Source organism: Pseudophryne corroboree, chromosome 1, assembly GCF_028390025.1.
Source record: "Pseudophryne corroboree isolate aPseCor3 chromosome 1, aPseCor3.hap2, whole genome shotgun sequence".
NCBI lineage: Eukaryota > Metazoa > Chordata > Amphibia > Anura > Myobatrachidae > Pseudophryne > Pseudophryne corroboree.
The window spans coordinates 817,744,203-817,768,213 of NC_086444.1; the positions used below are offsets into that span (position 1 = coordinate 817,744,203).

The window sequence follows — 24,011 nt, forward strand, 5'->3', positions numbered from 1 at the left end:
CTGGACGATGCCTTTATCAGGAGATCATCCAGATAAGGAATGATGTTCACACCTTGTTTGCGGAGTAGCAGCATCATTTCCACCATCACCTTGGTAAACACCCTCGGTGCTGTTGAGAGGCCGAATGGCAGGGCCTGGAACTGAAAAGGACAGTCCAGCAATGCGAAGCGGAGATAAGCCTGATGCGGCAGCCAGATCGGAATGTGAAGGTACGCATCCTTGATATCCAGTGACACCAGTAATTCCCCCTCTTCCAGACCTGATATCACCGCCCTGAGACACCATCTTGAATTTGAACTCCTTTAGAAAGGGGTTCAATGATTTTAGGTTCAGAATGGGCCTGGCCGAACCATCCGGTTTCGGTACCACGAAAAGAAGGTTCGAATAGTAACCCTTTGTTAGCATGTGCGGTGGTACCGGCACAATGACCTGTGCCTCCACCAGCTTTTGGACAGCGTCTTGAAGCACAGTGCTGTCCTCCAATCGCTGAAAAAACGATGAGGAGGGAGACTTTGAAATTCCAGCCTGTATCCTTGACACAATATCTGCTACCCAGGGATCCAGGCCGGACGATACCCAGACATGACTGAACTGTCTGAGTCTCGCTCCCACAGGCCCCACCTCCGGGCCTTCCCGTCCACCGTCATGCGCAGGACTTTGGGGTACCTGAAGCAGGCTTTTGTTCTTGGGAACCTGCAGCGGCAAGCTTCTTGGATTTACCCTTACCTCCCTTGAAGAAGGTATTGGATGATCTGGCCTTTCTGGGCTTGTTAGGCCGAAAGGACTGCTGCGTAGCTGAGGAGAAGGATCTCTTCGGAGCAGGTGCTGCTGAGGGAAGATACGGAGACTTACCCGCTGTAGCGGTAGATATCCACGCGTCTAGGGCTTCCCCAAAGAGAGCCTGGCCTGTATGGGGTAGCGACTCCACACTTCTTCTGGATTCCGCATCGGTCGACCACTGGCGGAGCCACAGTCCCCGACGAGCTGAAACAGACATGGAAGAAATTCCCGCAGCCATGGAACCCAGGTCTTTCATGGATTCTACCATAAAAACCTGCAGAATCATGAATGTTGCGTAAATACAATGCAACGTCATCCCTATCCATCGTATCCAAATCCTCCATTAAAGGTAGCCGACCACTTCACTATAGCCTTTGCAATCCATGCACTAGCAATAGTGGGACGTAATATGGCTCCCGAAGCAGTGTACATTGATTTCAGAGTATTATCAATTTTCCTATCTGCCGGCTCCTTTAAGGCGGTAGATCCCGGTACAGGTAAACCCACCTTTTTTGAGAGTCTGGATACAGATGCGTAAACAATCGGCAGGTTTTCCCACTTTTTCCTATCCTCCTCAGGGAAAGGAAACGCTACCAGAACCCTCTTAGGGATCTGAAACTTCTTTTCAGGGTTCACCCAGGCCTTTTCAAATATAGCATTCAGATCTTTTGACGCAGGGAAGGTTAGCAACGCTTTCTTGTTTTCAGTGAAAAAAGCCTCCTCAACCTGCTCTGGTGTGGTATCATTAACATTAAACACATCCCTGATAGTCTCTATCAACAACTGTACCCCTCTTGCAAGAGATGCGGACCCCGCAAAACATCCCCATCACCATCTGTAGTGTCAGAATCGGTATCCGTGTCGTCTTGTGTTACCTGCACAAGCGCACGTTTGTGGGGGTATGTAGTGGGGTGACCTGAGGTACCTGATAAGGGCCACACAGCCATAGAGGACTGCAATACCTGGGTTGCAGATTCATTAGTGGCAACCCTGTCAGAAATCCAAGTCTTAATAGAGGAAAACCACTCTGGTTCCCTGGCAGTGCTAACCTGATTACATGGAATGGGATCATCCTGGGAGGATAAATCCTCTGCGGCATATGACACTGTATCCCTGGACATTGCTGCAGGTGACCACCAAACACACCCCACACACACACAGGTTGGGGTAAGACAGAGTTCCCCCCCCCCCCAAGAATGGCAAGAGAGACAGAGATTGGAGCCAACCTACACCAGCGCTTTTTTACAAGGAGAAACCCCTTATCTGCGCTGACTTGTGCTCCTTAATAGGACACAGAGTCAATCTATCGGCCTCCTCTCCCTTCTACAACCCCCTGGTACCGTTATACAGTAAGCTGGAGCTGCTGTGGAGGGACCAGAATTTTTCTTCAGCTACTGCATGCAGGAAAAAGACGCTGGAACGTTGCAGGGTCCGCTCTGAGAGGAAGCTCCTCCCCCTTCATGGCGCTGTCTTCCCGCTCTTCTGAAGTTTAAACTCTCCTGAGGAGTTGTGCTGGCTGGGATCCCTGGACCCCGACAGGCTTGCTCACCAGTGTGAGGGGTAAGCGCTGGCCCAGGGCGCCCCTCACAGCGTGCCTCTAGTACCGTCCAGGAGCGGGGTTAATACCGCGCTCCATCCCCTGTAGCCGCCATCTTCACACCGGCCCCCTGCTTGCTAGGGGGGTCGGTGACTTACTCACCACTTGCTTCAGCTCTGTAAGGGGTCCGCGGCATGCTGCTGGGGCGAGCGGTTCCCCTGTGGCAGAAACCGATCAGACCCCTCTGGAGCTCAGTGTCCAGTCAGCGGCTCAGACCCCGCAGGGCGGACACTGCTCCCCCCCTTAGTCCCACGCTGCAGAGAGGCTGTTGCCAGCAGCCTCCCTGTAAAATAATAAAACTCTAAACTAAACTTTTTTAGAAAAGCTCGGGAGAGCTCCCCTAGCTGTGACCGGCTCCTCCGGGCACATTTTCTAAACGGAGTCTGGTAGGAGAGGCATAGAGGGAGGAGCCAGCCCACGCTCTTAAACTGCCAATGGCTCCTGGTGGACCAGTCTATACCCCATGGTACTAATGTGGACCCCAGCATCCTCTCGGATGTAAGAGAAATAATATACTGTAATAGTATAATATAGCCAGACAAACAAAAAAAGCAGTCAAAGCTTTAGCCTGTTGGTGCCTCGGATCAAGATCCAACTCTACACCCCGATGTTATTCCCTGTGGAATACCAGTGTACCCTGCTGCCGAAAGATGACTATATGAAAGATAGAGATCGCTGTAAATATTTCCACAAAGGAGACACATTTCTAGGATTTTACCTCATGTGGGGGATAGAATGAGCAGATGTGTGCAATTTGAATGAGCAAGGTGATCCCAAGGGGAAAACATGGACTAATCGCTAATCCCAGGAATGTTCCAATGTAGGCCATGGGGTGTTACACTATAATGCATTACACACAGGTCAGGTTACAGCTGCAGACAGGACTATGCCATGACTCATGCAAAGTACTGTAAGCTCAGACAGCCAGGTACAAAGTGATAACCCAAAAGGGACTAATTAAATAATCGGACTGGAGAAGATAAAAACATATTTCTTAATGGAGGCCCCTTTCATCATCAGCTGTATTTTGCAAATAGTTTGTAATTTTTAAATTGTGCTTGCTTACATTTGTGTTATGACTTCACCATATCATCATGCAGAACTACAATTTCCACAATCATAGGTCAGGCTGTCAGTGAGGATCATGAAAGTTGTAATCCAACATCATAAGTGAGAGCTTAGAATGATTTACGGTCATCTGCATATAGGGGGTCATTCCGAGTTGATCGCTCGTTAGCAGTTTTTAGCAGCCGTGCAAACGCTATGCCGCCTCCCTCTGGGAGTATGTTTTAGCTTAGCAGAAGTTTGAACGAAAGGATCGCAAAGCGGGTACAAAATAATTTTGTGCAGTTTCAGAGTAGCTTCAGACCTGCTCAGTGCTTGAGATCACTTCAGACCATTCAGGTCTGGATTTGACGTCACAAACACGCCATGCGTTCACCCAGCCACGCCTGCGTTTTTCCTGTCACGCCTGCGTTTTTTCGAACACTCCCTGAAAACAGTCAGATGACACCCAGAAACGCCCACTTCATGTCAATTACTCTGCGGCAGCCAGTGCGACTGAAATGCAATGCTGGACCTTGTGTGAAACTACATCGGCCTTCGTGAAAGTACGTCGCGCGTGCGCATTGCGCCGCATACGCATGTGCAGAAGTGCCTTTTTTTTTGCATCATCGCTGCGCAGCGAACATTTTCAGCTAGCGATCAACTCGGAATGACCCCCATAATACGAGCACAGCGAATACTAGAAAGAGCAACTGTAAATAGCACCCTTGGTGACTAATGATATCAGAGTGTTCATTTTAGAACATACCTCATCCATGCAGAGTTTGACCAAACATAATAAATATTTCACCTTTGTACATACGTTTGCAGCATTTTTTATTTTTTTGCGTGGTTCGTCTTACATCCCTGGGTTGTGTGATGAATTGAAGGGAAGATGGGAGCAAGAGGACCAATCAGAAGCCATAATAATTGGTTATCCAGCTCACTCTCCTCTTCCCCTTCCAGGTGGCCTTTTCAAAGTGCTAGATCAGGCATGTCAAACTCAAAATCTCAACTGGGCCGAATAATCAAGGCCTAAGTCTTGTGTGTGCCACAAGAAAAAGAAAAAGTCTTATATGCAAGTATCAGGAAGAAAATAACTTTAATAGTGTAAGCTGGGAGCTGTGTTACTCATATATCACTGCGCAGTACTCTCTCCAGCCCCTCTCTATCCCTCCAGTTCAGCCACATGCCCGTGTCCACTCCCGCAACAAGCCTCTGTGTCTGTTCAGCCACCAACCCCAGTGCCAGCCCCCTCCAATTTACCTTCTTCATAGAGAAACATTTCTTTATCCAGATTCCAGAAGAATCCTCCTGCAAGTAGGGCAGCTGGGTACGCAGGGCAGTCGGATACACACACCTGCAGGGCTTCAGGGATACGACGGGGAAGCAGAGCTTTGCAAAGGCAGCCGGCATGCCCAGCAGCTCCCCCATGGACATTTCCCCATCTCTATCACTATCTCCTCGCGTATGTGTAGAATGGTAAATGCTGCCCGATTGGAGCCAAGCATCGATTACGGGACATTGGCCAACAGTAACTCATCCGGCATTAGCGGGCCGCATTCCATTGTTTTAAAAAAAAAAGTAAACTTGGGACGCAAAAGTATGCGCGGTGGGCCGCGAGTTTGACATGTCTGTGCTAGATTAAATATATTAGTCAGTGCTGTAACACAGGCTAGGGGTAGTCAGCAGGTTTATTAAATGGAGATGGAATAATATTATTTAGCTTTTCTAATTCATTCATTACTTTTCAACTTTAAAGCAACGATATTCTGCGTCCATGCATATATCAGCAATAAATGAAACACCCCTTACTATAATTATTACATCTAACATCGTGAATGGTCTAGGTAATGTATATATTTTATATGGTTATGAACCTCTTGCTCATATATGCATACACACCCTGATATATTATACATAAACTGACAAACATATAATTATCCCGTCTCACTGGGACATTCCTGAAATCATTTTTATTTTATTAAAGAAAAAAGGCAATAAGACATGGCAGTCTGGCATATAAAATATTGTTTTTGTCATTTAGATGTTATGAAAGTTTTCAAACAGAAGAAACAAAAAAACAAAAACAAAAAACACTTTTCCCCAAAACTTGTTTAGCCGCTATTTACAATAAAGACAAACTGCTGAATTGCTGCTGTTCCCCTGTGAGCACCAGGATCTCCACAACAGCAGCCAGCGTGGTCACTTTCATTCATGTGCTGCCTCACAAGAACAAAATAATCATATTTCAGCCTTGTGATTGTAATTCATTACTTTAATACTTAACCAGATCAAAAGACAGGACTGAAACTTCCTGCGACACCTGGAAAAGGTAACACTTGACTGTATAAATGAATTGAAGAGTCTAAAATGATCAAGACACACTTTAAGGCTCCAAGGCAATGAGAGCAAAAGGAAAACCTACGGCACAGTTCTTCTGTAAACATCCTCACTCCTGATGACTGCACCACTGCTATTGTTTGCCAGGAGTAACATCTGTGTAATCTTTAAGTACACCCGCCAAGTGGTCATTGTGAGTCTTAAACCTCCGTTTCTTCTGTGATGTCGACTTCTTCCTCTTCTGTATTGGAATCTAAAAACATAGACGAAGATGAGGAGATTAGATTATGATTGGAGAGAACATGGTGGCACAGTGGTTAGTATTGGTGCCTCACAGCACTGTAGTCACGGGTTTGATTCGGACCATTGTCAATCTGTGTGGCATTTGTATGACTGATGTGAATGGCTAAATTGTTTCTGCATAGTGCCATGTAACAATATGTTAATAAACACATTCTTGGCTCAGGGGTATGTAACCTTGTTGCACAACCGGAGTGTAGAACAACCAAAGCAGAGTGCATATGTGTTGCTGAAATGAGGGCAATTCGGTGACCTGATTTTCCAGCCAAAGCATTTACCTGATGAGAGATCTGATTTGATTTACCGTGCAATGACAATTAAGCTGCAACAGCTTGATTTAGTCATGTCCAATGAACCTTACTTATTCTATTATGGTCATAGTGTAAAGACAAAAGAAGCTATCAAGATATAAAAATTAAATCCATGGGGGGAGAAAAAGAAGTGGATTGCTCAGTAATTACAATAGCTTATCTGCCACAGTAAAAGTGATATTTGTAGGGGTTAGCCATTTTCTCCATCCCGTTTCTTGAAACTAAATATTTCAGTATTTGGAGGAGATAAGGGGTATAGTAGGTTTTCAACAAAATGTTTCTCTTATTTCTAGATAAGGATGATGTTCATAGTAGTGATCATTGTGGTAATGATAATAAAGTAGTTGTGATGATCGTTTTGTCTCAGAGTGAAGCTGACCGACAGATTGGCAGCACAGATTTTACACTGCTCAAGACTCACCATTTTCTTTGGTCCGGATTCCTGCATGGAGGAAATGCCCTGTCTCTTTAGGTACTCCTCAATCTTCTCATCATCCATGGAATCTACTGGGACACTCCTCCACAGCTTCTGAAACTCTACCAAAATCATAAAACATCACATTATACCTGTTATACAGGGCAATACATTCCAGAATTAAGGAGAACACACAAACCTACAGGATCTATGGTGGCTGTACTGACAATGTAGAACATACAAAGTTACACAGAGCAGAGATTGGTCAGCACTTGGCTGTAGCACATAAAACTATTTGCTCTCTTCCTGGGGACTTTGATACACTAACAATTGCTGGAGTTGTAGAGCCAAGTGATGGGTGAAGGATACACTGTATGTTTACATAAACTAATATTGGCCCTCATTCCGAGTTGTTCGCTCGCTAGCTGCTGTTAGCAGCAGTGCAAACGCTAAGCCGCCGCCCTCTGGGAGTGTATCTTAGCTTAGCAGAAGTGCTCGAAAACATTTTTCCTTGAGATCACTGCAGTCTGTTTAGTTCCTGTTTTGACGTCACAAACACGCCCTGCGTTCGGCCAGCCACTCCCCCGTTTCCCCAGGCACGCCTGCGTTATCTTCTGATACGCCTGCGTTTTTTTAGCACACTCCCGGAAAATGGTCAGTTACCTCCCAGAAACGCCCCTTACCTGTCAATCACTCACCAATCACCCGTGCAACTGAAGAGTCGCTCGACCTTGTGTAAAACTGCATCGTTTTGTGTGAAAGTACGTTGCGCGTGCGCACTGCGGCCTATACGCATGCGCAGAACAGCCGATTTTTTGCCAGATCGCTGCACTGCAAACAACGGCAGCTAGCGATCAACTCGGAACGACCCCCATTGTTTATTAAAGGTTTTATGCTATCCTAGAAGTCCCATGCTAACACTTTTCCCATTCAATTACAATGAGTGGGAGTGGTTTTCCACTGGTTCTATACATGTAGATTCTTGTACATCTACAAGGAGACTGTCACAATCACCAGACTCCATATACAATAAATTAAACTGGGCGCCAGTGGCAGCTCAGGTTGGATATGTTGACAGCCGAGTATAAGGCAGGTGAAGCAGATGGCACTGTGCTCCAGCCTATATATGTGAGCAGTGCGTGATGACAGTGTATGTGTTATGTTGCTCTCCAGGAATGAAGGGAGAGAGAAATGTACCAGACACTGCTATGGCTTAGTATTCCTGGTATTTCAGGATTAGTTAAGGGAGAAGATGAGTTACAGGAAACAAAAAACAGTTGTATCCAAAACCATTAACTAAAGTTATCAAACAAACTATTTCCTTGTGGTGTGGCCCTGTGTAAAGAGTGATACAAGTGCCATATAAAAAGGACAAAACTTCATGATACTGACGGTTTCCATCTACTACTGCGGTTAGGCCTAAGCAATACTTTAACACAATGGTGACTGGGATATTCATTTTACACATTTATCTGTGAAATAGTCTCAAGTCCCCCCAGAGCTACCTTCTGATTTACCTAAATAATAACACCCACTAATTTGAGGACGCAATGATCCTTCCAATTTAAATGGTTATTGATATACCAATTCTGCAATAGCCAAATGAGGATATCATGAGGGATCTGCTGCCATCCAGTGGGCAAAACAAACTATCACACTCAACACCCCCATGACTTTCAAGGCAGCAAACCCATTTCACCTTTAAAATGACAGTGCACCCTTGCTAATGTATAGGCTAATACACATTCATCTTTACAATGAACACCTGTACGAATACTACATATATGATGGGCCTAATTTGTGTATTTGAATACAAATTCCTATGGGATTGCAAACTAAAATGGATGCTGTAGGGTCGATGTATGGGAGATTTAGGGTCCTTTGGAGCCGTGCAAACGCTATCACAATGGCACACTACCCGTACAGTCTGTGCAATGCTCCTAATTGAACTGACCCTTTTATGTGTAGTTTATATGTGTTTTTTTTTTTATTGGGAGACATTTGAATCAGGTCTTTTACCTTCATCTACAGTAAACTGGCAGCTTTTGTCATTGTAGAAGAGGATCTTCTTTTTGTCTGGTCTTGTCACAAAAACAATCTGGTCTCCCAGTGCCTTAGGGGAAATAAAGTAGATTATCTAATTAATGGCAGACATCGCAATCTAATAGACTTACAGTCCAAGTAACTGTTTTAGTATTAGAAATGTACTTTGTTAGGCACTGCGCAATCCTTGTGACGTCAAATAATGATGGCTAATAAAAATAAATGGAAAACCTCACATGCATATTATTAGATAAAATGCACACAGAAATAAACCTTAAAGTGTGGACTGTTTCCACCACTAACCAGGTTCTCTTCATTTCTGTAGACACAAGCATGTGCTCTGGAGTTTTCTAGTCGAGTTCTCAGTCAGTGGGCATGGCTAAGAGAAGCAGTGTGAAGGGCAGGGGACAATGAAATGTCTTCTGGCACAGTTTGAACACCCAGGAGAAGTTTATAAGAATTCTGAAGTGTGCTCTCCCTCAAAGATTTCTCTTGCGTCCTAGAGGATACTGGGGTCCACATTGGGGTATAGACGGGTCCACTAAGAGCCATGGGCACTTTAAGAACTTGATAGTGTGGGCTGGCTCCTTCCTCTATGCCCCTCCTACCAGACTCAGTTTAGAAAATGTGCCCGGAGGAGCCGGTCACGCTTAAGGAAGCTTCTAAAGAGTTTTCTACATTTATTTTGCTGTTTGTTGTTTTCAGACAGCGCTGCTTGGCAACAACCTGTCTACTTCGTAGGACTTAGGGTGGGGGGGAGGGGGGGGGGGGGGAAGAGGACGGCCCAACCTCCTCCAGGGTTAATGGTCCCGTTGCCCACTGACAGGACACTGAGCTCTTGAGGGTCCTATTCGCAAGCTCCACCACAGCGAGCGTACAGACCCGCAGCACGCCGCCATCCCTAACAGAGCCTGAAGACAGAAGAGTAGTGAATAGATGGCCGGTGTCCCGGTTAACGCGTCACTGGCTTCTATGGCGGTATAAAGGTATGGAGCATAGCGCTGACATGCACGCTGCGCCCCAGGGTGACATGCAGAGCGTGTGACCCGCTGTGAGGGGCGTGCTGAGCCACTAATGAAATACCCACACTTGCAAACTAGCTTACAAGGGTTCTAACCCACTGTTAAACAACAAATATACCTCAGCCAGTATAAAAAACCGGGAAGACCATTACGGGGGCGGGGCTTCACTATGAGCGTTCCCAGCAGCTCACCAGCGCCTTTTTCCCTCTGCAGATCTACACAGACAGACTGGCAGGGAAGAGCAGCCCCTCCACAAGGACTCCAGCTTGCCTCAGCGGTACCAGGGTGTCATAGCAAAGGGGGGAGAAGTATTAGACTACTGAGTCTTTATTACAAATGCTTAATTTGAGACCCAGCTACAATATAATTAGCTATAAGGGCGCTGTGTGGCTGGCTCCATCATACTCTGTGTCTCCCTAGGGGGCTCTGTGTGGGTTAACTATGCTTTTAACCTATTCATCACTGTATGTGTGTGTGCGTTCTTTTACATTTACTATGTCAAAGGAGTGTGTATCATGCACAGCAGAGTGTTTCTCTCAATCTGGGGGCTCACTGCCGTGTACTCTGGATAGTACACATTCTCAGGCTAGTGGATCTGAACCAGTATGGTTAGATTCAATAAAAGGGATAATTTTGAATATTTCAAATAAATTATCCCAAAATGAGAAGGAGACGCAATACTTACGGCAATCTGTTGATGACCTGATGAATAGAGATTCAGTGGTCATTCCAGCGTCTCAGACCCCTGCCATTTGTCCACAGAAGCGTACTCTGGCCCAAATTATGCAGGCTGATACCGATGATGATGATGTATCAGACCCAGAGGAGGGTGAGGTGGACTCGGGAGGGGGGTTACTGCTTTGTCACAGGGAATACAGGCCCTGATAGAAGCTATTAGAGACGTCCTGCACATTCCTGATAAGGTATCAGAGGATGAGGCGGAATCTTATTTTAATGAGAGAAAGAAATCCTCAGCTACTTTTCCTGCATCTAAGGAATTAAATTCCCTATTTGAAGCAACTTGGGTAAATCCTGACAAGAAGTTTCAGGACCCAAAATGGTTACTCACATCCTTCCCATTTCCTTAAGATGATAGGAAAAAATAGGAAAACCCACCGATAGTTGGCGCATCTGTTTCTAGGCTGTCTCGTAAGATAGTTTTACCTGTTCCTGGGGCAGCTTCCTTGAAGGATGCTGCACACCATAAGATTGAGACCACTCTCAAATCTCTGTACACAGCTGCGGGGGTGGCCCAGAGACCCACTACAGTTGTGCATGTATCTCTAAGGCCATTGCAAAATCTAATCTAATCTAATTGACGGATTAGATTCCTTATCCAGGGGGGAGATAATTTTACTCCTACAACATATACAGGATTTTGCTAACTTTATGGTGGAGGCCATAAAGGAAATTGGTTTACTCAATGCACGCACCACTGCCGTGGCAGTATCAGCACGCAGGGGCTTGTGGCTATGCCAGTGGACTGCGGACGCGGATTCCAGGAAAGGCGTGGAAAGACTAACTTTCACAGGTGAAACCTTTTTTGGAGATGAACTGGATACGTGGATATCTAAGGCTACGGCGGGTAAGTCTACATACCTTCCTTCCGCATCTCCCATGGCTAGAAAATCCTACACTGCTCCAACTCTGCAGTCCTTTCGGACAGTGAAGTTTAATAACAAAAATAAGAATTTACTTACCGATAATTCTATTTCTCATAGTCCGTAGTGGATGCTGGGGACTCCGAAAGGACCATGGGGAATAGCGGCTCCGCAGGAGACTGGGCACAAAAGTAAAAGCTTTAGGACTACCTGGTGTGCACTGGCTCCTCCCCCTATGACCCTCCTCCAAGCCTCAGTTAGGATACTGTGCCCGGACGAGCGTACACAATAAGGAAGGATTTTGAATCCCGGGTAAGACTCATACCAGCCACACCAATCACACCGTACAACTTGTGATCTGAACCCAGTTAACAGCATGATAACAGAGGAGCCTCTGAAAAGATGGCTCACAACAATAATAACCCGATTTTTGTAACAATAATTATGTACAAGTATTGCAGACAATCCGCACTTGGGATGGGCGCCCAGCATCCACTACGGACTATGAGAAATAGAATTATCGGTAAGTAAATTCTTATTTTCTCTGACGTCCTAGTGGATGCTGGGGACTCCGAAAGGACCATGGGGATTATACCAAAGCTCCCAAACGGGCGGGAGAGTGCGGATGACTCTGCAGCACCGAATGAGAGAACTCCATGTCCTCCTCAGCCAGGGTATCAAATTTGTAGAATTTAGCAAACGTGTTTGCCCCTGACCAAGTAGCTGCTCGGCAAAGTTGTAAAGCCGAGACCCCTCGGGCAGCCGCCCAAGATGAGCCCACTTTCCTTGTGGAATGGGCTTTTACAGATTTTGGCTGTGGCAGGCCTGCCACAGAATGTGCAAGCTGAATTGTACTACAAATCCAACGAGCAATAGTCTGCTTAGAAGCAGGAGCACCCAGCTTGTTGGGTGCATACAGGATAAACAGCGAGTCAGATTTTCTGACTCCAGCCGTCCTGGAAACATATATTTTCAGGGCCCTGACTACGTCCAGTAACTTGGAATCCTCCAAGTCCCTAGTAGCCGCAGGCACCACAATAGGCTGGTTTAAGTGAAATGCTGAAACCACCTTAGGGAGAAATTGAGGACGAGTCCTCAATTCTGCCCTGTCCGTATGAAAAATTAGGTAAGGGCTTTTATAGGATAAAGCCGCCAATTCTGAAACACGCCTGGCTGAAGCCAGGGCTAACAGCATTACCACTTTCTATGTGAGATATTTTAAGTCCACAGTGGTGAGTGGTTCAAACCAATGTGATTTTAGGAACCCCAAAACTACATTGAGATCCCAAGGTGCCACTGGAGGCACAAAAGGAGGCTGTATATGCAGTACTCCCTTGACAAACGTCTGAACTTCAGGAACTGAAGCTAGTTCTTTTTGGAAGAATATTGACAGGGCCGAAATTTGAACCTTAATGGACCCTAATTTTAGGCCCATAGACAGTCCTGTTTGCAGGAAATGCAGGAAACGACCCAGTTGAAATTCCTCTGTAGGGGCCTTCCTGGCCTCACACCACGCAACATATTTACGCCAAATACGGTGATAATGTTGCACAGTTACATCCTTCCTGGCTTTGATCAGGGTAGGGATGACTTCATCCGGAATGCCTTTTTCCTTCAGGATCCGGCGTTCAACCGCCATGCCGTCAAACGCAGCCGCGGTAAGTCTTGGAACAGACATGGTCCCTGCTGGAGCAGGTCCTTTCTTAGAGGTAGAGGCCACGGGTCTTCCGTGAGCATCTCTTGAAGTTCCGGGTACCAAGTCCTTCTTGGCCAATCCGGAGCTACGAGTATAGTCCTTACTCCTCTCCTTCTTATGATTCTCAGTACCTTGGGTATGAGAGGCAGAGGAGGGAACACATACACTGACTGGTACACCCACGTGTTACCAGAGCGTCCACAATTATTGCCTGAGGGTCCCTTGACCTGGCGCAATATCTGTCCAGTTTTTTGTTGAGGCGTGACGCCATCATGTCCACCTTTGGTTTTTCCCAACGGTTCACAATCATGTGGAAGACTTCTGGGTGAAGTCCCCACTCCCCCGGGTGGAGGTCGTGTTTGCTGAGGAAGTCTGCTTCCCAGTTGTCCACTCCCGGAATGAACACTGCTGACAGTGCTATCACATGATTTTCCGCCCAGCGAAGAATCCTTGCAACTTCCGTCATTGCCCTCCTGCTTCTTGTGCCGCCCTGTCTGTTTACGTGGGCGACTGCCGTGATGTTGTCCGACTGGATCAACACTGGCTGACCCTGAAGCAGAGGCCTTGCCTGACTTAGGGCATTGTAAATGGCCCTTAGTTCCAGGATATTTATGTGAAGTGACGTTTCCATGCTTGACCACAAGCCCTGGAAATTTCTTCCCTGTGTGACTGCTCCCCAGCCTCTCAGGCTGGCATCCGTGGTCACCAGGACCCAGTCCTGAATGCCGAATCTGCGGCCCTCTAGAAGATGAGCACTCTGTAACCACCACAGGAGAGACACCCTTGTCCTTGGAGACAGGGTTATCCGCTGATGCATTTGAAGATGCGATCCGGACCATTTGTCCAGCAGATCCCACTGAAAAGTTCTTGCGTGGAATCTGCCGAATGGAATCGCTTCGTAAGAAGCCACCATTTTTCCCAGGACCCTTGTGCATTGATGCACTGACACTTGGCCTGGTTTTAGGAGGTTCCTGACTAGGTCGGATAACTCCCTGGCTTTCTCCTCCGGGAGAAACACCTTTTTCTGTACTGTGTCCAGAATCATCCCTAGGAACAGCAGACGTGTCGTCGGAATCAGCTGCGATTTTGGAATATTTAGAATCCATCCGTGCTGTCGTAGTACTACTTGAGATAGTGCTACTCCGACCTCTAACTGTTCTCTGGACCTTGCCCTTATCAGGAGATCGTCCAAGTAAGGGATAATTAAGACGCCTTTTCTTCGAAGAAGAATCATCATTTCGGCCATTACCTTGGTAAAGACCCGGGGTGCCGTGGACAATCCAAACGGCAGCGTCTGAAACTGATAGTGACTTCTGTACCACAAACCTGAGGTACCCTTGGTGAGAAGGGCAAATTGGGACATGGAGGTAAGCATCCTTGATGTCCAGAGACACCATATAGTCCCCTTCTTCCAGGTTCGCTATCACTGCTCTGAGTGATTCCATCTTGAATTTGAACCTTTGTATGTAAGTGTTCAAGGATTTCAGATTTAAAATAGGTCTCACCGAGCAGTCCGGCTTCGGTACCACAAACAGCGTGGAATAATACCCCTTTCCCTGTTGTAGGAGGGGTACCTTGATTATCACCTGCTGGGAATACAGCTTGTGAATGGCTTCCAATACTGCCTCCCTGTCGGGGGGAGACGTTGGTAAAGCAGACTTCAGGAACCGGCGAGGGGGAGACGTCTCGAATTCCAATTTGTACCCCTGAGATACTACCTGCAGGATCCAGGGGTCCACTTGCGAGTGAGCCCACTGCGCGCTGAAATTCTTGAGACGGGCCCCCACCGTGCCTGAGTCCGCTTGTAAGGCCCCAGCGTCATGCTGAGGACTTGGCAGAAGCGGGGGAGGGCTTCTGTTCGTGGGAAGAGGCTGTCTGCTGCAGTCTTTTTCCCCTTCCTCTGCCCCGGGGCAGATATGAGTGGCCTTTTGCCCGCTTGCCCTTATGGGGACGAAAGGACTGAGCCTGAAAAGACGGTGTCTTTTTCTGCTGAGAGGTGACCTGGGGTAAAAAGGTGGATTTCCCAGCCGTTGCCGTGGCCACCAGGTCCGATAGACCGACCCCAAATAACTCCTCCCCTTTATACGGCAATACTTCCATATGCCGTTTGGAATCCGCATCACCTGACCACTGTCGCGTCCATAACCCTCTTCTGGCAGAAATGGACAGCGCACTTATTCTTGATGCCAGAGTGCAAATATCCCTCTGTGCATCTCGCATATATAGAAATGCATCCTTTAAATGCTCTATAGTCAATAATATATTGTCCCTGTCCAGGGTATCAATATTTTCAGTCAGGGAATCCGACCAAGCCACCCCAGCACTGCACATCCAGGCTGAGGCGATTGCTGGTCGCAGTATAATACCAGTATGTGTGTATATACTTTTTAGGATATTTTCCAGCTTCCTATCAGCTGGTTCCTTGAGGGCGGCCGTATCAGGAGACGGTAACGCCACTTGTTTTGATAAGCGTGTGAGCGCCTTATCTACCCTAGGGGGTGTTTCCCAACGCGCCCTAACCTCTGGCGGGAAAGGGTATAATGCCAATAATTTTTTAGAAATTAGCAGTTTTTTATCGGGGGAAACCCACGCTTCATCACACACCTCATTTAATTCATCTGATTCAGGAAAAACTACGGGTAGTTTTTTCACACCCCACATAATACCCTTTTTTGTGGTACTTGTAGTATCAGAAATGTTCAAAACCTCCTTCATTGCCGTGATCATGTAACGTGTGGCCCTACTGGAAAATACGTTTGTTTCCTCACCGTCGACACTGGAGTCAGTGTCTGTGTCGACCATCTGAGGTAACGGGTGCTTTAGAGCCCCTGACGGTGTTTGAGACGCCTGTACAGGTATTAACTGATTTGCCGGCTGTCTCATGTCGTCAACAGTCTTTTGTAAAGTGCTGACACTGTCACGTAATTCCTTCCATAAGACCATCCAGTCAGGTGTCGACTCCCTAGGGGGTGACATCACTAATACAGGCAATTGCTCCGCCTCCACACCATTTTCCTCCTCATACATGTCGACACAACGTACCGACACACAGCACACACACAGGGAATGCTCTGATAGAGGACAGGACCCCACTAGCCCTTTGGGAAGACAGAGGGAGAGTTTGCCAGCACACACCAGAGCGCTATATATATATATATATACAGGGATAACCTTATATAAGTGTTTCTCCCTGATATAGCTGCTGTATATATTTATCTGCCAAATTAGTGCCCCCCCTCTCTTGTTTTACCCTGTTTCTGTAGTGCAGGACTGCAGGGGAGAGTCAGGGAGCTTTCCTCCAACGGAGCTGTGAGGAAAAAATGGCGCCAGTGTGCTGAGGAGATAGGCTCCGCCCCCTTCTCGGCGGCCTTTCTCCCGCTTTTTTATGGAAAAATTGGCAGGGGTTAAATGCATCCATATAGCCCAGGAGCTATATGTGATGTATTTTTTGCCATATAAGGTGTTTTTATTGCGTCTCAGGGCGCCCCCCCCCCAGCGCCCTGCACCCTCAGTGACCGGAGTGTGAAGTGTGCTGAGAGCAATGGCGCACAGCTGCGGTGCTGTGCGCTACCTTATTGAAGACAGGACGTCTTCTGCCGCCGATTTTCCGGACCTCTTCAGTCTTCTGGCTCTGTAAGGGGGCCGGCGGCGCGGCTCTGGGACCCATCCATGGCTGGGCCTGTGATCGTCCCTCTGGAGCTAATGTCCAGTAGCCTAAGAAGCCCAATCCACTCTGCACGCAGGTGAGTTCGCTTCTTCTCCCCTTAGTCCCTCGGTGCAGTGAGCCTGTTGCCAGCAGGTCTCACTGAAAATAAAAAACCTACTTTAAACTTTTACTCTAAGCAGCTCAGGAGAGCCCCTTAGTATGCACCCTTCTCGTTCGGGCACAAAAATCTAACTGAGGCTTGGAGGAGGGTCATAGGGGGAGGAGCCAGTGCACACCAGGTAGTCCTAAAGCTTTTACTTTTGTGCCCAGTCTCCTGCGGAGCCGCTATTCCCCATGGTCCTTTCGGAGTCCCCAGCATCCACTAGGACGTCAGAGAAACTAAAGTTTCTTCTACGGCCTTTAAAGGCAATAGAGGTAAACCCAGAAAACCAGCAACTGCAGGTTCACAGGAACAGAACCTCGGTTCTGCTTCCTCTAAGCCTTCAGCATGACGGTGGACTGCAGTGCCTGGAAGTCAGGCAGGTGGGAGCCCGTTTGAGACTCTTCAAATCACATATAGGCAACATCATGCAAGGATCCCTGGGTCAAAGATCTTATGGCCCATGGCTACAGACTGGAGTTTCAGGAACTCCCACCTCACATATTCTTAAAATCAGGCTTACCAGTTTCTCAAGAAGCAAGTATAACTTTACAGGAAGCAATTCTGAAACTGGTACAGACTCATGTCAGTTTTTCAGTTCCATTTCAGCTACAGGGTCAGAGTTATTATTCCAACTTGTTTGTAGTTCCGAAACCGGACGGTTCGGTAAGGCCCATTTTAAATCTCAAGTCGTTAAACCCGTACTGACGGGTGTCCAAGTTCAAGATGGAGTCTCTGAGAGTGGTGATCTCAGGTCTAGAGGAAGGGGAATTCTTGGTGTCTCTGGATATCAAGGATGCGTACCTTCATATTCCACTTTGGCCGCCTCATCAAGCTTATCTAAGGTTTGCCTTACAGGACTGTCAATACCAGTGCCAGGCTCTGCCATTTGGCCTCTCTACGGCACCGAGGGTGTTCACCAAGTTAATGGCAGAGATGATGTTTCTCCTCCGCAAACAGGGAGTGAACATAATACCATACCTGGACGATCTGCTGATAAAAGCACCATACAGGGAGAGGTTGTTAGAAAACATTGCCCTCTCAACCCGACTGCTCCAGGATCACGGGTGGATTCTGAACCTACCAAAATCTCATCTGGAACCAAAACGGAGGCTTCTGTTCCTGGGGATGATACTGGATATGGAGGCACAGAAGGTGTTCCTTCCATTGGAAAAGGCATTGGTGATCCAGTTGATGGTGCGGGATGTTCTAAGACAATCCCGGATATCGGTGCATCTATGCATTCGCCTTCTGGGGAAGATGGTGGCGGCTTACGAGGCGCTGCAGTACGAAAGGTTTCACGCAAGGCTCTTCCAGCTGGATCTGTTGGACAAATGGTCCGGATCACATCTTCACATGCACCAGAGAATCCGTCTGATGCCAAAAGCCAGGATTTCTCTTCTGTGGTGGCTTCAGACTTATCACCTGAACGAAGGCCGGAGATTCGGGATTCAAAATTGGATTCTGCTAACCACAGACGCAATCCTCAAAGGTTGGGGAGTAGTCACCCAGGGGGAACAGTTCCAAGGAAGATGGTCAAGTCAGGAAGCCATTCTTCCGATCAACATTCTGGAACTAAGCCATATACAACGCCCTTCTACAAGCATCGCATCTTCTTGAAGGTCAAGCCATTCAGGTTCAGTCGGACAATGTGACGGCAGTAACATACATAAACCGACAGGGCGGAACGAAGAGCAGAGCAGCAATGTCAGCGGTAACAAGGATTCTCCTCTGGGCAGAAAGGCACGCTGTGGCGTTGTCCGCGAACTTCATTCCAGGAGTAGACAACTGGGAAGCAGACTTCCTCAGCAGACACGACCTCCACCCAGGAGAGTGGGCCTTCATCCGGAGGTGTTCAGGTACTTGACACGTCGGTGGGGAATACCACAAATCATAATCATGGCCTCTCGTCTCAACAAGAAGCTCAAGTGGTATTTTTCCAGGTCGAGGGACACACAAGCAGTGGCGGTGGACACTCTGGTGACCCCATGGGTCTACCAGATGGTGTACGTGTTTCCACCATTCCCATTGATCTCAAAGATTCTCAAAAGAATAAAAAATAAGATTTTACTTACCGGTAAATCTATTTCTCGTAGTCCGTAGTGGATGCTGGGGACTCCGTAAGGACCATGGGGAATAGACGGGCTCCGCAGGAGACAGGGCACTTTAAGAAAGAATTTGGATACTGGTGTGCTCTGGCTCCTCCCTCTATGTCCCTCCTCCATACCTCAGTTAAAGAAACTGTGCCCGGAAGAGCTGACAGTACAAGGAAAGGATTTTGGAATCCAGGACAAGACTCATACCAGTCACACCAATCACACCGTATAACTTGTGATAAACTTACCCAGTTAACAGTATGAACAACAACGGAGCATCAGCTCAACCCAGATGCAACCAACATAACCCTTATTTAAGCAATAACTATATACAAGTCTTGCAGAAGAAGTCCGCACTTGGGACGGGCGCCCAGCATCCACTACGGACTACGAGAAATAGATTTACCGGTAAGTAAAATCTTATTTTCTCTAACGTCCTAGTGGATGCTGGGGACTCCGTAAGGACCATGGGGATTACACCAAAGCTCCCAAACGGGCGGGAGAGTGCAGATGACTCTGCAGCACCGAATGAGCAAACACAAGGTCCTCCTCAGCCAGGGTATCAAACTTGTAGAACTTTGCAAAAGTGTTTGAACCTGACCAAGTAGCCGCTCGGCAAAGTTGCAACGCCGAGACCCCTCGGGCAGCCGCCCAAGAAGATCCCACCTTCCTTGTGGAGTGGGCTTTTACTGATTTTGGTAGCGGCAATCCAGCCGCAGAATGAGCCTGCTGAATCGTGTTACAGATCCAGCGAGCAATAGTTTGCTTTGAAGCAGGAGCACCCAGCTTGTTGGGTGCATACAGGATAAACAGTGACTCAGTTTTCCTGACTCTAGCCGTTCTGGCTACATAAACCTTCAAAGTCCTGACCACATCTAGTAACTCGGAATCCTCCAAGTCACGAGTAGCCACAGGCACCACAATAGGTTGGTTCATATGAAAAGATAACACCACTTTTGGCAGAAATTGTGGACGGGTCCTCAATTCTGCCCTGTCCATATGTAAAACCAGATAGGGGCTTTTATGTGACAAAGCCGCTAATTCTGACACACGCCTAGCCGAAGCCAAGGCTAATAGCATGACCACCTTCCACGTGAGAATTTTTTTTAAGTGGCTCAAACCAGTGTGACTTCAGGAAACTCAACACCACGTTAAGATCCCAAGGTGCCACCGGAGGCACAAAAGGGGGCTGAATATGCAGCACTCCCTTTACAAACGTCTGGACTTCAGGAAGAGAAGCCAGTTCTTTTTGAAAGAAAATGGATAGAGCCGAAATCTGGACCTTAATGGAACCAAATTTCAGGCCCAAAGTCACTCCCGACTGTAGGAAGTGAAGGAAACGGCCCAGCTGGAATTCCTCCGTAGGGGCATTCCTGGCCTCACACCAAGCAACATATTTTCACCATATACGGTGATAATGTTTAGCCGTCACGTCCTAGCCTTTATCAGCGTAGGAATAACCTCATCCGGAATGCCTTTTTCTGCTAGGATCCGGCGTTCAACCGCCATGCCGTCAAACGCAGCAGCGGTAAGTCTTGGAACAGACAGGGCCCCTGTTGCAACAAGTCCTGTCTTAGAGGCAGAGGCCATGGGTCCCCTGTGAGCATTTCTTGCAGATCTGGATACCAAGTCCTTCTTGGCCAATCCGGAACAATGAGTATTGTTCTCACTCTTCTTTTTCTTATGATTCTCAGCACCTTGGGTATGAGAGGAAATACATAAATCGACTGGAACACCCACGGTGTCACTAGTGCGTCTACAGCTATCGCCTGAGGGTCTCTTGACCTGGCGCAATATCTCTGTAGCTTTTGTTGAGGCGGGATGCCATCATGTCCACCTGTGGCAGTTCCCACCGATTTGCAATCTGCGTGAAGACTTCTTGATGAAGTCCCCACTCTCCCGGGTGGAGGTCGTGCCTGCAGAGGAAGTCTGCTTCCCAGTTGTCCACTCCCGGAATGAACACTGCTGACAGTGCTCTTACGTGATTCTCCGCCCAGCGAAGAATTCTGGTGGCTTCTACCATCGCCACCCTGCTCCTTGTGCCGCCTTGGCGGTTTACATGAGCCACTGCGGTGATATTGTCTGACTGAATCAGAACCGGTTGGTCGCGAAGCAGGGACTCCGCTTGACGTAGGGCGTTGTATATGGCCCTTAGTTTCAGGATGTTGATGTGAAGGCAAGTCTCCTGACTTGACCACAGCCCTTGGAAATTTCTTCCCTATGTGACTGCCCCCCACCCTCGGAGGCTTGCATCCGTGGTCACCAGGACCCAGTCCTGAACGCCGAATCTGCGACCTTCGAGAAGGTGAGCACTCTGCAGCCACCACAGGAGAGACACCCTGGCCCTGGGGGATAGGGTGATAACCGATGCATCTGAAGATGTGATCCGGACCACTTGTCCAGTAAGTCCCATTGGAAGGTCCTCGCATGGAACCTGCCGAAGGGAATGGCCTCGTATGATGCCACCATCCTTCCCAGGACTCGAGTGCAGTGATGCACTGACACCTGTTCTGGTTTTAATAGATTCCTGACCAGTGTCACGAGCTCCTGAGCTCTCTTTATCGGGAGATAAACCGTTTTCTGGTCTGTGTCTAGGATCATGCCTAGGAGAGGCAGATGAGCTGTAGGAACCAACTGCGACTTTGGAATATATAGAACCCAGCCGTGTTGCCGTTACACTTCCAGAGAAAGTGATACGCTGTTCAGCCACTGCTCTCTTGATCTCGCTTTTATGAGGAGATCGTCCAAGTACGTGATAATAGTGACACCTTGCTTCCGCAGGAGCACCATCATTTCCGCCATTACCTTGGTGAACATTCTCGGGGCCGTGGAGAGACCAAACGGCAACGTCTGAAATTGGTAATGACAATCCCGTACCGCAATTCTGAGGTACGCCTGATGAGGTGTATAAATGGGGACATGAAGGTATGCATCCTTTATGTCCCGAGTCACCATAAAATCTCCCCCTTTCAGGCTTGCAATGACCGCTCTTAGCGATTCCATCTTGAACTTTAACCTTTCCAGGAATATGTTCAGGGATTTTAAATTCAATATGGGTCTGACCGAACAGTCCGGTTTCGGGACTACCACATGGTCGAATAATAACCCCCTCCTTGTTGAAGGAGGGGAACCTTGACCACCACCTGTTGAAGATACAATTTGTGAATTGCAGTTAACACTGTTTCCCTCTCGTGGGGGGAAGCCGGCAGGGCCGTCGGTGAGGGGGCATCTTCTCAAAGTCCAGCTTGTACCCCTGAGACACAATATCTATTGCCCAGGGATCTAACAGGGAGTGAACCCACTTGTGGCTGAACTTACGAAGGCGTGCCCCCACCGGGCCTAGCTCCGCCTGTGGAGCCCCAGCGACATGCGGTGGATTTTTGTAGAGGCCGGGGAGGACTTCTGTTCCTGGGAACTAGCTGTGTTGTGCAGCTTCTTTCCTCTGCCCCCGCCTCTGGCAAGAAAGGACGCACCTCGGACTTTCTGGTTTCTTTATTTGAAAGGCTGCATTTGATAATGTCGTGCTTTCCTAGGCTGTGCAGGAATATAAAGCAAAATATCAGAATTACCAGCTATAGCTGTGGAGACCAGGTCCGAGAACCCTTCTCCACACAATCCTCAGCCTTCCATATGCCTCTTAAGTCGGCATCATCTGTCCATTGCATATTCTACAGGACACGTCAAGCAGAAATCGACATAGCTTTGACTCTAGGACCCAGTATACTCATGTCTCTTTGGGCATGTTTTATATATATATCTCTCTTAAGACAGCATCTTAAATATATATATATATATATATATATATATATATATATATATATATATATATATATCTCTATATATACCTATATATATATCTACATACTAGGGTCTCAATCTCTGCTTATAAGGTACCTGACCACGCTGCCACAGCGCTATAGACCCATGCCGACACAATCGCCGGTCTGAGTAGTGTACCAGAATGTGCACGCTATCTGCAGGATCCCTGAGAATAGCTGTTACGTCAGGGCTACCTTTTGGGCAAACGTGACACCCTAGGGGAAGATTCCCATCCTATCCTGGCCCTAGTGGGGAAAGGATACTGCCTGAGAATTCTTTGTGGGAAACTGCAGTCTCTTGTCTGGAGATTCCCGCTCTTTTTCATCATGAGAGGAGGGAAATTTACCTCAGCTTTCTTCCCCTTAAACATGTGTACCCTTGTGTCAGGGACAGATGAGTCATCAGTGATATGCAAATCATCTTTTATTACAATAATCATATATTGAATACCTTTCTGCCATTTTGGCTGTAACTTTGCATTATCGTAGTCGACACTGGAGTCAACCTCCGTGTCGATATCAGTGTTTATTATTTTGGATAGTGAGCATTGAGAGACTCTGAAGGTCTCTGCGACATAGGGACAGACATGGGTAGATTTCCTGTCTGTTCTCTAATCTTTTGTGCAATAAATTCACCTTAGCACTTAATTACACATATCCAAACAGGTGTCGGCGTTGTCGACGGAGACACCCTCACACACATATATTTGCTCTATCTCCTCCTTAGGGGAGCCTTTTACCTCAGACATGTCAACACACACGTACCAACACACCACACACACAGGGGATGCTCTATTTTAAGACAGTTCCCCCACAAGGCCCTTTGGAGAGACAGAGAGAGAGTATGCCAGCACACACCCCAGCGCTATATGTCCCAGGAATCACACAGTAACTTAGTATTAACCCAGTAGCTGCTGTATATTACTGTTTTTGCGCCAAATTTATGTGCCCCCCCTCTCTTTTTACCCTCTTCTACCGTGATTCTGCAGGGGAGAGCCTGGGGAGCTTCCTCCCAGCGGAGCTGTGGAGAAAAACATGGCGCTGGTGAGTGCTGAGGAAGAAGCCCCGCCCCCCTCAGCGGCGGGCTTCTGTCCCGCGTTTATGTAAAAATAATGGCGGGGGCTCATGCATATATACAG

At 47.6% G+C, this 24,011-nt stretch overlaps 1 protein-coding gene across 1 annotated transcript in view; it reads right to left on the reverse strand.

Moving 5' to 3' along the window:
• Positions 1-5,361: 5,361 nt before the first annotated feature.
• Positions 5,362-24,011, reverse strand: part of GTF2E2 (general transcription factor IIE subunit 2) — a 120,743-nt gene continuing 102,093 nt past the window's right edge. Inside the window, exons 6-8 of the mRNA XM_063919421.1 lie at positions 8,810-8,903; positions 6,797-6,912; positions 5,362-6,017 (exon numbers count right to left, since the gene is read on the reverse strand). Coding sequence (XP_063775491.1) covers positions 5,898-6,017; positions 6,797-6,912; positions 8,810-8,903 — 330 coding nt within the window. The 3' untranslated portion in view covers positions 5,362-5,897. The remainder of the gene's footprint in view (positions 6,018-6,796; positions 6,913-8,809; positions 8,904-24,011) is intronic.